Here is a 12,388-nt window from a genome sequence, read left to right as displayed (position 1 = left end):
TGCCTTATATACTACACATTATTTTTAGTGAATAAATTGTGAAATAACACAAATTTGTCGCATAAAATTTACTTGCTCATGCCGGGATTTGAATACGCAACATCCAGATTTTTGTAACCAAAGGATCGTAACTATTCAACCACGGAGGCTGATAAAGTGCTGCTGGCTTTAGGTAAGTGACAGTCGCAAAAAATCTGGTTGCCGATGGCTTTAAGCGAAGAAGATACAGTTGTATTTGAAAGAAAAAACTTATGAAAACGTAAAATATTGAAATGGGAAAAAATATTATATTTGTAAATTCACTTTGATAATTTATATGAGCAGAAATCTAAAAGCGAATATACTAAATGTGGATGTCCATGCATTCCTGCGTACTCGTAAAATTGGAACGGAAAAATATAAAATCACTTCAGAAAGGCGATAAAATATGTAAAATATATATAGCCCAAAAAATATTTTAATAATAATTTTTATTTTAATATTACTAACGGTGTTCATACTAATCGCAAATATGTAATTATTTTTTGGTATTTTATGATCGTGAGGAAAATATTTAAGTTAATACTTTCATCTTTAAAAATTCTACAATTTTAACATCCCGTGATTTTTCACGGGTTCAGGCTAGTAATGTAATATTTTCAAAACCTTAAAAGTCTAAGCTTACCGTGGAATAATTTAAGTTGAAACTCTTTGAGTTAACCAGGTCACAAGTTTACAAAGTTGAATGTTTTGCAAACTTTTTTGGATTTTCCAATTACATTTTATTGCCGATTTCGCGAACTTCAGCCGAGTTCATAACTCTAAAAAGAAATTCCGTTTGGATTGTAAGCTTTTTTATTTGCACAAATCTGGAGGAATAATATCACATCGATTTTCTAACAAGACGATAAAACTTGGCATTTTGCGCTGGCCTTTAAAAATATGAATAGCATTATTTATATTGATTTAATCCGACATGAATATAATACTATAATATTGTACATACAATATTATAAAATCAATAAGAATAATGGGAACCCACTAAGGCGCAGCCTGTGCGTGGGTAATATAGTTAAATACATTATATTATTGTACCTACAAAGAAACAAACATAAATAGGCATATAAAATAAAAATTACAATTTGTCTAAGTGGTTTGTATAAAAAGCGTTTACAATAGTGTATAGTGAAGTTATAAGTGTTTAGTGTAATATTAAGTGTATAGTTTGTGAGAAACATGAAGTGATACAAATTAAACAAATAAAAATTTCAAGTGATGTCATAATTTTAACTTTTTTTAATATTCGGAAGTTCAGTTATCAATTGAATACTTTTCGGTAAAAGATTGAAAGTACGAGGTTCAATGAAACTGCAGTGTGTTTGCATTTGTTTGGGGAGTATAAAACACATTATTGTGTCTAATGTTGATTCTGTTTTCTAATTTATTTTTGTTTTTAAAGATATATTTCATAGTTTCAAAATATGTCTATCTCAATTATTAATTCTCAGTTTCAATATATTCAGTTTCTTTTTTGTGACTTTAGTGAAATATTTAAGAAAGATTATGTTTGCCAAACAATGTACATGTTTATATGTTTATAAAACTATTAGCACACACGAAGATGTGAGCTAACTTAAGATTAATAAATAAATAGTTTACAAAAAAAATATTTTACGGAGACAGAATAGTTTAGATTCGTTGTATAACTCATTTGTTGAAAAATTTCTTTATCTATTATGCATAACTTTGATAGTATAATTTTGAATTATTTGTAAAGGTTTTATGTGTGCATGAAGCGCACCACCTCATCCTATTATTCCGTATATAAGTAAAGATTGCACTAAAGAAGAAAAAAAATTTCAGTGTTTGGATATTGAGCACATCTTTTTGTCTGTAAAATTTGTACGTAAGATATCTTAATTTACAGATTAATTTGCGATTGCCAATTTAAATTTGTATCAATATTTAGTTTGTATCATATATATACCAAAATATTTGATCTTTTCAACTTTTTCAAGTTCAAAGCAAGATAGGCATTTTTCTGGATTACAGTTAGCATTATGTATTATAATTTTTAGGTTATTGAGGAGTTTGTTTTTACTATTTTAAAAAAAGTTTAGGTAAAATGTTTTACAATATTTAAGGAAGATTCTAATACTTTTTAGCCATGATGAGACATATGTAACACATTTTGTTGCCTTTAATACAGAGTTTCAGGCCAAGATTTTAAATTTGGAATGATTGCATGACATACCTATTTAAGTCGAAGGTTGCGTGCTCAAATTTCGGCGTGCGCAAGTAAATTTAATTGTATTAATTTTTTTTATATAACAATTTATTAATTAAAAATAATATATAGTATACTTGCGGCACGTTCCAGAGTTTAAGACACTCTTAGTATCTCCCTGGTGTAAGACCACCGTTCAGAATTGAAACGTTGCTTGAAATGGCTTAAGCCATGTTTGGTGACCCGATCTAAGCAGCCAGGTACTCCCCCACATTTCCCTCCCTCACCGCTACTTCCAACCTCACAACTAACCCCGATTGAGGATTTCTTGTGTCACTGGCTCCAAGCGGTTGGGAGCTGTTGGGACTCTTCTGCGGTATTCAAAAAAATAAAATAAAACTTAATCTATTTCTTTAGATTCTGATAATATTTGGCTAATTTATATAGCGCCGTTTTCGTGAGAAATCACCTCAAACAAATCACAGCGTGACCAGCTAAATAATATTTCCCTTTGGCGGCATTTTTTTTCAATTCATAATTGTGTTTCAGGCTATTAATTATTCCGTATAATAATTTGTTATCCTTTGTGCTTTGCATAAAAACTGTCTTGTAAAATGTTTATCCATAGTGAAAAATAATATTTATCTTCTCAAAATTTTCAAGGACATTTCAGGATGATATCATGGTGTTGAAGAAGGTATCGCGAAGGTATCTATCGGGTTAACAAACGACTAGTAAGTTCGTGGTTAAGAAATTGGTTATTTTTGGTTTTTGTTTTATGTTTTGTTGAAAGAGGGTTCGCACTTGTCAATATGCTTTCAAGTGTCATTCAACAGAGAGTTGATCAACTACAATTGAAACGTTAAAACCTTTGAAATATATTTTTGACGTGTTCAACATCGACGAATTTGTTTGATACATTTTCATTCCTATTTCAAGCTAGTGCTATGTTTAGAAAATGAGTGCTCATTAATTTTAAAAAATAACTCTACAGTGAAAAAAATATCTAAAAAGTAAAAAAAAACTTGTTTGGGGAATTTAAATAATGAATAATTCAGAAAAGATGCTTTAACGCCTTGTTGAAAAAAGTGTGAAACCAATAAGTTAGCTTTGTGATTAATGGAAGATTCTAACCCACGGGAAGTTTCAAAATAATTCCCATAAATGTTATAAAATATCTGTTCAAATTGGGCACATTTTGGCCAGCGGACGCTCGTGGGTGTTTGCAAATTGCCCAAAATGTGGCTAAAAACGCTCCATTGGTTGGCGGATGGCTATTCGATATCAGAAAATAAGAGAGAGACAGAGCGATGCCAAATGGACTAACACAAAAAGTTACTTAGTCAGTTGCGACATTGCTTTCCATTCAAATTTATACAGTTGTCTAGTTAATTTTATGGTGTGAATGTATATTAGTCGGTGACACTTGATCACCAAATACTTAAAAGGAAGACGAAATAATATATGTTAAGATTGCGTGGAATTTGAACGTGAACTTACCTGTTTGTCTCCAAGGTTCTTTATGACGCACGGTAAGTAGGCAGCCTGTCCAAGTTCCACGGATATTTCCGATGAAGATGATGTGTCAAACTCCGGCAAGGACGATTGAAAACCTTTTGCTACGCCTCGGGGAGGAACGCTCCACGAATATCCTGCAAAAATAAGAAAATTGCTTATAGATTATTTTTGATATTGCGTTTAAAACACCCATGAATTACGTAATGTTATTATGATGTTCTGAAAATTTCAGTTTTCATTATCATGGTAGCTGTTTCGGGATCCAACTACGGGGAAAAAGGGGAACTCGAAAATTTTACCTGTAAATTCTTCTTAAATTTTCTTGGTGATTTGATTTACACCGCAAATATAAATAAATTACTCTTAACATGCAAATAAAATAGGGGAGGGATAAATAATCCATATAAATAAGTCATTCCAATATGGCCTAGCTACATTAACAATTGCCGTGAACGCCGAAACAGCTGTCACAATGTTAAAAACTAAAATAGAGGCTATTAAATTTTATTTGCTTTCAATTAAAAACAAAAAACTTTAAAGAAGTTAATTGAGCAAGTAAATAGCGCGATGACGACTGAATAGCACAACAGATCATCCACGCGGGGTTGTCATTTTGCAAGAATGAAACATTCAAATCACTGCAGAAGATTTGTGTATTATTTAATATACCTTAAATACAAGTAGAAGACATGCATTGCACGACACTATATTAAAATAATAAATAAGTTTTGAGAATTAAAGGATTTTCCTTGTCAGTTTTTCTTATTTGAAATGGAAATTTCAACGTGCTTGGTAATGTTGTTTAGCGATAATAAACGCCTCCTCAAGAACAAGATCTGGCAATATAATAAATCAATCTGTGCTCATGTTACGTGTGTTATGTTTTGACATATCCAATAATGATGTCAAAATTCCAAGCTAATGACTTAAAAACGCAATTGGGCATAAAAATGATTAGTGTGTATAATATAATTATTTTATGCATGGTCAAGAGAAAAGAAAATAATACGTTGTACATTGTTTCTTGATAAATAATAACGGCTTCTCCACAAAAAATACTTTATCTTTATTTAGACTGTAAACTCTTAATAATCTACTAACTTTTAATCGAGAACGAGTGTGTAGGATGGCCTGGATGCCAATGTCTATATTATATCTCAAAATTTCTATGTTGCACATCTCGATTGCAAATCTATAATAACTAACGACATTTGTGGGAGAAGCATATAAACTCTTAGATTTATCTACACTACAGCCATCTATGCTTTTTAGTTCGAACTATCATTTAGTACATTCGACATTAAGATTCTCTAGGTTAAGTTTCACGTGGCCAGATAAGCAAGCCTGACAAATGGGTGGGAATTCCACACTACGCCGTTGGAGCTAAAGTCTAAACTTCACAACACCACTATTTGCAGAAACGTAATATATGACAAAAACTATATAATATGACATAAAGAGTCATTTTATCTATCCTTACACAAGTCTTGACCACTAGGAAACTCTTCCGGGAATAATAATTGTAACAATAAAATGCACATCGCCCCGTCTTGTCCCATGGGCAGGGTGATACTTGGCTCGCCACGAAGAAATTGTTAGGGCGTCTCTCACTCGAGAAGGTTTCCTTCACAATTCACAATAAGGCACCGAGGAAGGCGCAAACACTTGCCACATCCACTTCCGTTTCAGCCGTTGGACCGGAAGTCCCCCCTTCGTCTGTAAATTGCCTGATTTCCGGCGGCGGTCTACCTTGACTGGCCCGGAACGGCGGCAATCGTAATAAAGCCTTTCCTCCGACACCTGACAATGGCAGGAAATGATCGAATCTACGGCACACGAGAACCAATAAATTGATATTTTTTATCCATAAGAATGAGATGCAATAAAAAAAGCGCATTTTGTAGAGCTTTTATCATTTACACCTTTATGATGGCCATTTGGTTTGAGAATGCTAGGGATTTTATTATGATTGTGAGAAGGGTTCTCCACATACTATGGCTGAATACTTGAAATTCGGTATTGTGCTACCAAAATATACTTACCTCTTAACCAACATTATAGTTCCGTAGATCGAAATATTCATACCAGCCGTGGCATTTCTGATCGAAATCATTCGATTTCACTTCTGATATTATCAACATTCCTCTGATTTCGTTTATTTATTCAAATGCATTTATTAACCTTTCCTTATCTGTGGTGTGTATTTACTACACATTGCATTACTCTATAAATATAATAAATTCTGGGTTAAGATTTTAGTTATTCCTCTGTTAATAATAAACATAAGCGATTTACAATGAATATTAATATTTTTCCGATATTAAATCGCATATTTTGAGATGTGTATTGACTACACAGCACCGGAACGCGTGTATTTTTTTAGCACAGTAAGGGAAAGGTTAATGTAAATTTTTAAAGGTAGTAAAGATAACCCCTTGCTCCGTCTTCTTCCTGCAAAATAGGTTGTGTAAACTAAAAAAAAATTAAAACCTCAAATTTTTATATTTCATCATTGAAGACAATATCATTAATAACATCAAGGCAGAATTTTATTTGAAAATCGCTTATATTGTCTTCAACGATAAAATATAAAATAATTAATAAATTATGAGACAAATAAAAATAGCTGAAAACATAGCGAATTTTAAATTCGACACAGCTTCAGATATTGTTTAAATAAATAATTACTATTTTGGAAAACCTTATTGATTTTACAAATTTAAACTTTAAAAAAAAAACACTTATCTCGTTTTTAATCTCACAGTCTAATCATCGTGGTTCAACTAATTAATATATCTTCTTTCAATATTTATATTTATTTTTTTAAATTTCTGTTGGTTTTTCGAAACAAATCTAGGGCTTTATTTGGAGATCGTTGAAATTTTACACAATCGACCATTAAAACAAGAGAAAAAATTTACATGAGATTCCGATAAACAGCCCTTATCCACTGGGCAACGCCGGGTGCTTCAAAAGAATTAGTGACGTACTGGAAAACGGAATTCCCAAATCTACAAGATTTACAAAAATCATCTTTATCCCTACGTTGATGGTCAATACGTGTAGATTAATCCCAACGAGACGACTTTAATTCATTCGTTTTATGTCAAAAATAAATTTTATTTACATTCCCCCAAACGAGCAGTAGACCTCCTGATATTCCACATCAAAACAGTTTCCGAATTCTGCATAATTTAATGTTTCCGCATTACGAGTGGAGTTATATGATGCCAGCGATACTTTAAAACTTATATGTAACTCTCGCAGTCAGGGTCGTATAAATCTGCATTGTCGTCCGCTACGTTGTTTGCATTTGAGCAACATTTCTGCAATAGAGTGAATAGATTGAATAGAGCGGTCGCCGGAAATATTTCGCTTGTCTTTCGGGGAATCTTAAAGGAACTCCGGCATCGTTGTTGGACAAATACAGGGCTTAGAAAAAAGTGGGTGTGTCAAGCCTACGCAAGACAGAAGTGAAACTTCTAGTATTCCTCTCTCTCTATTTTCATTTCATCATCTCTATTTTCTCTCTTAGGTTAGTTTGAAAATTAGAGGTTAAATAATTCAACGACGAAGCATGGATTTGCTTTTTCTAATATTTTCTTATAGATGAATGACGTTCGATTAATGTATAGTTCCAAAAATTTTCAATTTATTCACAAGTATACAATATTACATAAATAACAATATTACAATTAAAAATTACAAAGAAATTACAATGACAATGATGTGTTCATCACCTCTATCTCGTCACTACTCATTTTTAACACTGAAATTCTGTACCAAACCGTATGAACCACAATCAATTACGTATTTCACTCGTATTACACTCACGACGCAGTATACTAACCAAGCAGCTGATGCTTGGCGTGGCGCAGTTCGCTGGTGTCTGAGAGAGAGGAAAGAAGAGAAGAGAGAGAACGTTCGTGAGCGGCTCCCCCACCTCAACAAGCGCATATGGTGAGAGAGGGACAGTGAACGGTGAGCGGTGGTGGGGGTACCCGCATTTTCGTGTCGATCCTGACTCGGTTTTACTCCGTCCCCGAAAATCCATTACGCGCCTAAAGAAGTTTCACTTCAAAAATTATCATAAACATTTATCAAAATAAGTTTGTTTTTGCCTAGAATAATCTTTAAGGCGATGCACTACGTCGTGTAATATTTTGAATTGAGCGGCTATCAATAACAACCCTTAAGTAGATGGCGATAAGGTTCAAATTCCCGCTTAACACCATCCGCCTGTTTTGATTTATGCAAGAAAAAAACTTGGCCAAAAAGTGGCTTTTATTTTATTTTGTGGATGTTCAGGCATAAATATTTTTTTTTTGATCATTTTATAAATAACTTAATTTGCCACATTATACAATAAAATCATAACCTAAAATGGGTTCGTATGTAGGAGATTTTGAACTTTAAAGCAGTTTTCATAGGCCTTATACATTATTTTTTTCTGGGCTTATAAAAAGACTTATCTAAAAACTACTCGATTATTTCAAAGGCCAAGATGTATTCTACTCGCAGTATTTAATTAAAGCATCTGAAACATTTCTAGGTGACCAAGTTTTCAAACCAAAAACACATGATTTTGCATTACTACGTACTATGGAATCGCCTAAATGTTAGTTATCAGATTTTCGCATGCAGTTTATTTAATAGAACAGACAACATTGGTAGCCAATCTTTTTAACAGCCGGGCCAGATTTTAGAAATGAGATTTCCTACCGGGCCGTACTAGAGTATGAACTGATACAAGTATGAATAAATACCTAGTCCAAATACCTGTTCCGTAGTATTTCGCACTTGTACTTAATTTTACAAGTTGGATTTATTTAAAACTAGCTGTACTCCGCCACGTGTTTCTGTGGCTCAGTCGTCTATGCAGATAGAGAAACACTAGCACAGGTTGCTTTTACGTCCAACAGATGGCACTTACTTTCAAAAAAGGCATGTTTGTCCAATAAATAGAGCTGTTTTTTTTAAATATTTATAATTTAAAACAAAGTCTCGATCCGCGTCTATCTGTTTGTGCGCTTAGTACTTCTAAGCTACGCAAAGAATTTTAATAAGATTTTCACTATCACTTGGAAAATGTCTTCCGGAAGGATTAATATAATACATGAAGATAATGTTTATAGAAAGTAGAGAAAAGTCGATGTTTTTGTAATTAAATCGTATAAAAATATTTTATGGCGATTTCATTACTAATTATGAGATAAATCAAGGTAATGAACTATGAAATTGTATATCTTAAATGGCCAACGAAAAAATCACAGTGGCCCAAGGATAACCCCTAGCAAAGCCGTATGTACTATATAATATATATGTGTGTACTTTCAGTAATTTTAAATGAACAGTCGTTAATTTAAATTGACAGTTTTGATGCTTCTTCCTTCGCGACACACATGAGACTTATTGTGGCAAACAATAATTTTTTGTAAGTCATGTCGTGTTTACAAATAAGTATGTACCTTTATACGTCAGAAGTTCTTTATATCTTATTATTTTGGCAAGCGACGACTATGCAAAAATATTTTCTGTTATCCAGTTACGGAGATACAAACCAACTGGCAAAGAAAAACAAAGACTTGGAAAAATAAATACAAACGGGTCTCGACTGATGTATTTTGCCATACTCGTCATCATACCCAGTCCTCTGAAATGCAAAACTTTGAATATCAACAAAATTAATAAGCAGTATTCCTTTTTTTATTTCACCGGCTCAAAGTATATCAGGTAAAACAATTCTAAAAAAGCTCAAATTTAAAGTGAGGTATTCTGTGAGAGATTACATTGTTATCAATAAGACCGACTAGAGAAGTCAGTTCTGTAGCCAAATAAACTTCACTGTTTAAAATAGTCTAGTCCAAAGATATTAAAAGAACGAGATGTGCTATGAGCAGTTCATACTGTGCGGAATTGTTTTGCCCAGTGTCGCCGGTTTTGTTCACCAACACTACTGCACTCCTTCGCTTACGCTAAGGTATCCGCACTAATACATAGAACAGATTTCTGTGCGTACACGTCCCGATAGTATTCAAAGTACCCTAATTAGGTAGTACTCCGCCTACGGTCCGGCGACCAACATAGCATATCTCGTTCTTCTAATATCTTTGGTCTAGTCACTGTCTTTATTTAATATGCTTGTTATTATTTTTTTGGTAAACTAATGTTTAAGACAAGATTTTTTATGCGTAGCACAAAGGGTAACAATTATTTTACAAGCAATAATTATAAGCCTGAAACGCTCATCCACATTGAAAAATCTCCTGATAAAATATACATGACGTCATTGTGATTTTTCAATGTGGATGAGTGTTTTAGGCTAATAATTATTGCTTGTAAAATAATTGTTACCCTTTGTGCTACGCATAAAAAATCTTGTCTTAAACATTAGTTTACCAAAAAAATAATAATTAATATTTGACAAGTTCTAGTATCTTCACCAAAAATGTAGACAATTTGTCTCGACGCCATCTAGTGAGAGAGTTAGCACTTACAATGCCTTTCTCATATAAAATTAAGTTGGTTGTTTCAGGTGAAAAAATGTAACAAGCAGTAATTGTTGAATGAAACACTAGTATTTATTGAATTATTTCGCGGACATGAGATAATAATAATAATAATAAATTCTTTATTCCAGGATGTGGGGAGGTTAGTGCAATCCCACACATCCCATAGAGGATATAAGTACAAATAATATTTACATAAAGTAAAATAAATAAAAAGAGATTAAAAAAAAAAAAAAAATTAAAAATTAAATAGAAAATGAAATTAAGTTAAATCAGAGAAGCACGGAAATCCATCGGATCTAATATTGTGGGAGCAAGTATCTTTCTCCAATGGTCTTCAATGCTCGATCCTGAAGTCAGACGGGATTCTATGATAATAGTGTTTCTGGAATGGTTTATCCTTTCCCTCAGTCCTGCAATCCTGGTTCTTAACATGCATAATAGATAAGCCGCTATAGCTCAGTGGTCAGAGCTGTCGACCGGAAATCGAAAGGACACGGGTTCAAGTCCCGTTGGCGTCATGTATCTTATATCAGGAGATTTTTCAATGTGGATGAGTGTTTCAAGCTAATAATTATTCCTTTAAAATAATTAATATGCTTGTGGTAAAACAACATAACCAGCAGTAAAAAAGAGTGTCAACAACAATCGCCGCCATTTGCAAAATGATGTTTCTCGATGGCACTGACTCGATCACGTGACACTTCAAAATTCATCGCTCATCAAGGCCTGCACTGTGATTTGCCTTGGTTGTTCGTAATTTCATCCCGGGCGGATATCAATGACATCAGAGTTGAGCCCAAGAGTAGAATTTTTTATTTTTTTATTTTCATATTATATATTAACACGTTTAAACATGCATGGGTTAGATTTAATATTTTTTCCTGGGACACAAAATATAATCCCAAACTTAATCCTTATAAATTTAATTTTTTTTATAAAATCCGTAAAAAAAGCATGCTTAATGGTCCTTTTTGGTTGACAAAATGGGAGTCAATTTATGGAGTCGATTCGTTATAAATCACCGGTGACAATGATTTATTCGCACGTGAACCGAGTCCCATATTTTATTTTATCGCGCTCTTTTTTGGGTTACACTACTTGAAAACCTTACTAAAAATATTGATGGAGTCATTTGAATTGTACCGTAACGTGGGTATACTTTGCATAGCATGTGTTTAAATTACGCCAAAAAAAAAGTGGAAATTTAGCGCTCCATGTCTGCACCCAAGTTGGTTTATTTGTCCATATGTAGGTTATGATAGTCAGTTGTATTGGAAATATTTAATAAAAAGAAGTCAATTAAACAATTTAACCAAATCATTAGAATGTAATTCCACCACAATTCCACACTAGCAGTCTCACAAATAAATTAGCGTAGCATTTCAAATTTGCATATATTTTAATCCCTTACATATAGATATGAATGGAAACCTATGTAACCATTTACTTAGTTCTTTTGAATTCTAACCCATTTAACACGCACTTTGTCTCTCTTACACTGTCTGATACCTAGATTTCATCCTTTTACCCATATTTTTAGGTAAATTTAGTACATTATGAAAAGCGATCGCTCAAAACAAAAAATCTGCTCGAGTGGATATCATAAGTACATTAAAAATTTCATAACGGTGGTAATACGAATTTCCGTAATTGAAATTTAAAGCAAGAAATGTTCAGACTAATTAATTAAGGGTTATTTTACAAAATATTAACAATTCACCAAATTTGAAAGATAAATTTTAAGTTCCGTGAAAGTTCTGTTATTAGAAAAGTACTGTGAAATAGCCGGCTCGTGATAAAAAAATATCTAATACTATTTTTTCACTAAATTAGCTCACATCGTATTTCATGTGTTCTTATTTATTTTAAGCATTACATAAAATTAGCACGATACTGAAAATTTTTAAATTAGAATAACTTAAAAACACATTATTTTTTTTATTTTATTTTATTACAAGATAATACATTACAAAATGATAACAAAGTAATAATGTATTATTCCCAATGAGTTTATAAAACTCATTTCGGGAAAGACAACATTAGGAAGGACAAGGCAAATAAATAAAATACATTAAAATAAATACATTAAAATAAATAAACGCAGATGTTATTATGGAGTACCAGAGAAAGATTGTGTTAGTCATTAATGAAA

At 32.5% G+C, this 12,388-nt stretch overlaps 1 protein-coding gene across 4 annotated transcripts in view; it reads right to left on the bottom strand.

The window, feature by feature from the left end:
* The window catches only part of LOC149426022 (zwei Ig domain protein zig-8-like), a 254,330-nt gene that overhangs the window by 146,582 nt on the left and 95,360 nt on the right, over positions 1-12,388 (bottom strand). For all 4 annotated transcript variants that reach the window (XM_089645526.1, XM_089645518.1, XM_089645534.1 and 1 more), the window contains exon 3: positions 3,707-3,858. In XM_089645526.1, the coding sequence (XP_089501652.1) occupies positions 3,707-3,858 (152 nt within the window). The remainder of the gene's footprint in view (positions 1-3,706; positions 3,859-12,388) is intronic.

The sequence above is a fragment of the Hesperophylax consimilis genome, chromosome 2 (assembly GCF_061612785.1).
Source record: "Hesperophylax consimilis isolate HC1 chromosome 2, BYU_Hcon_1.0, whole genome shotgun sequence".
Lineage (NCBI taxonomy): Eukaryota > Metazoa > Arthropoda > Insecta > Trichoptera > Limnephilidae > Hesperophylax > Hesperophylax consimilis.
This window is presented reverse-complemented; position numbering and strand designations above follow the sequence as displayed.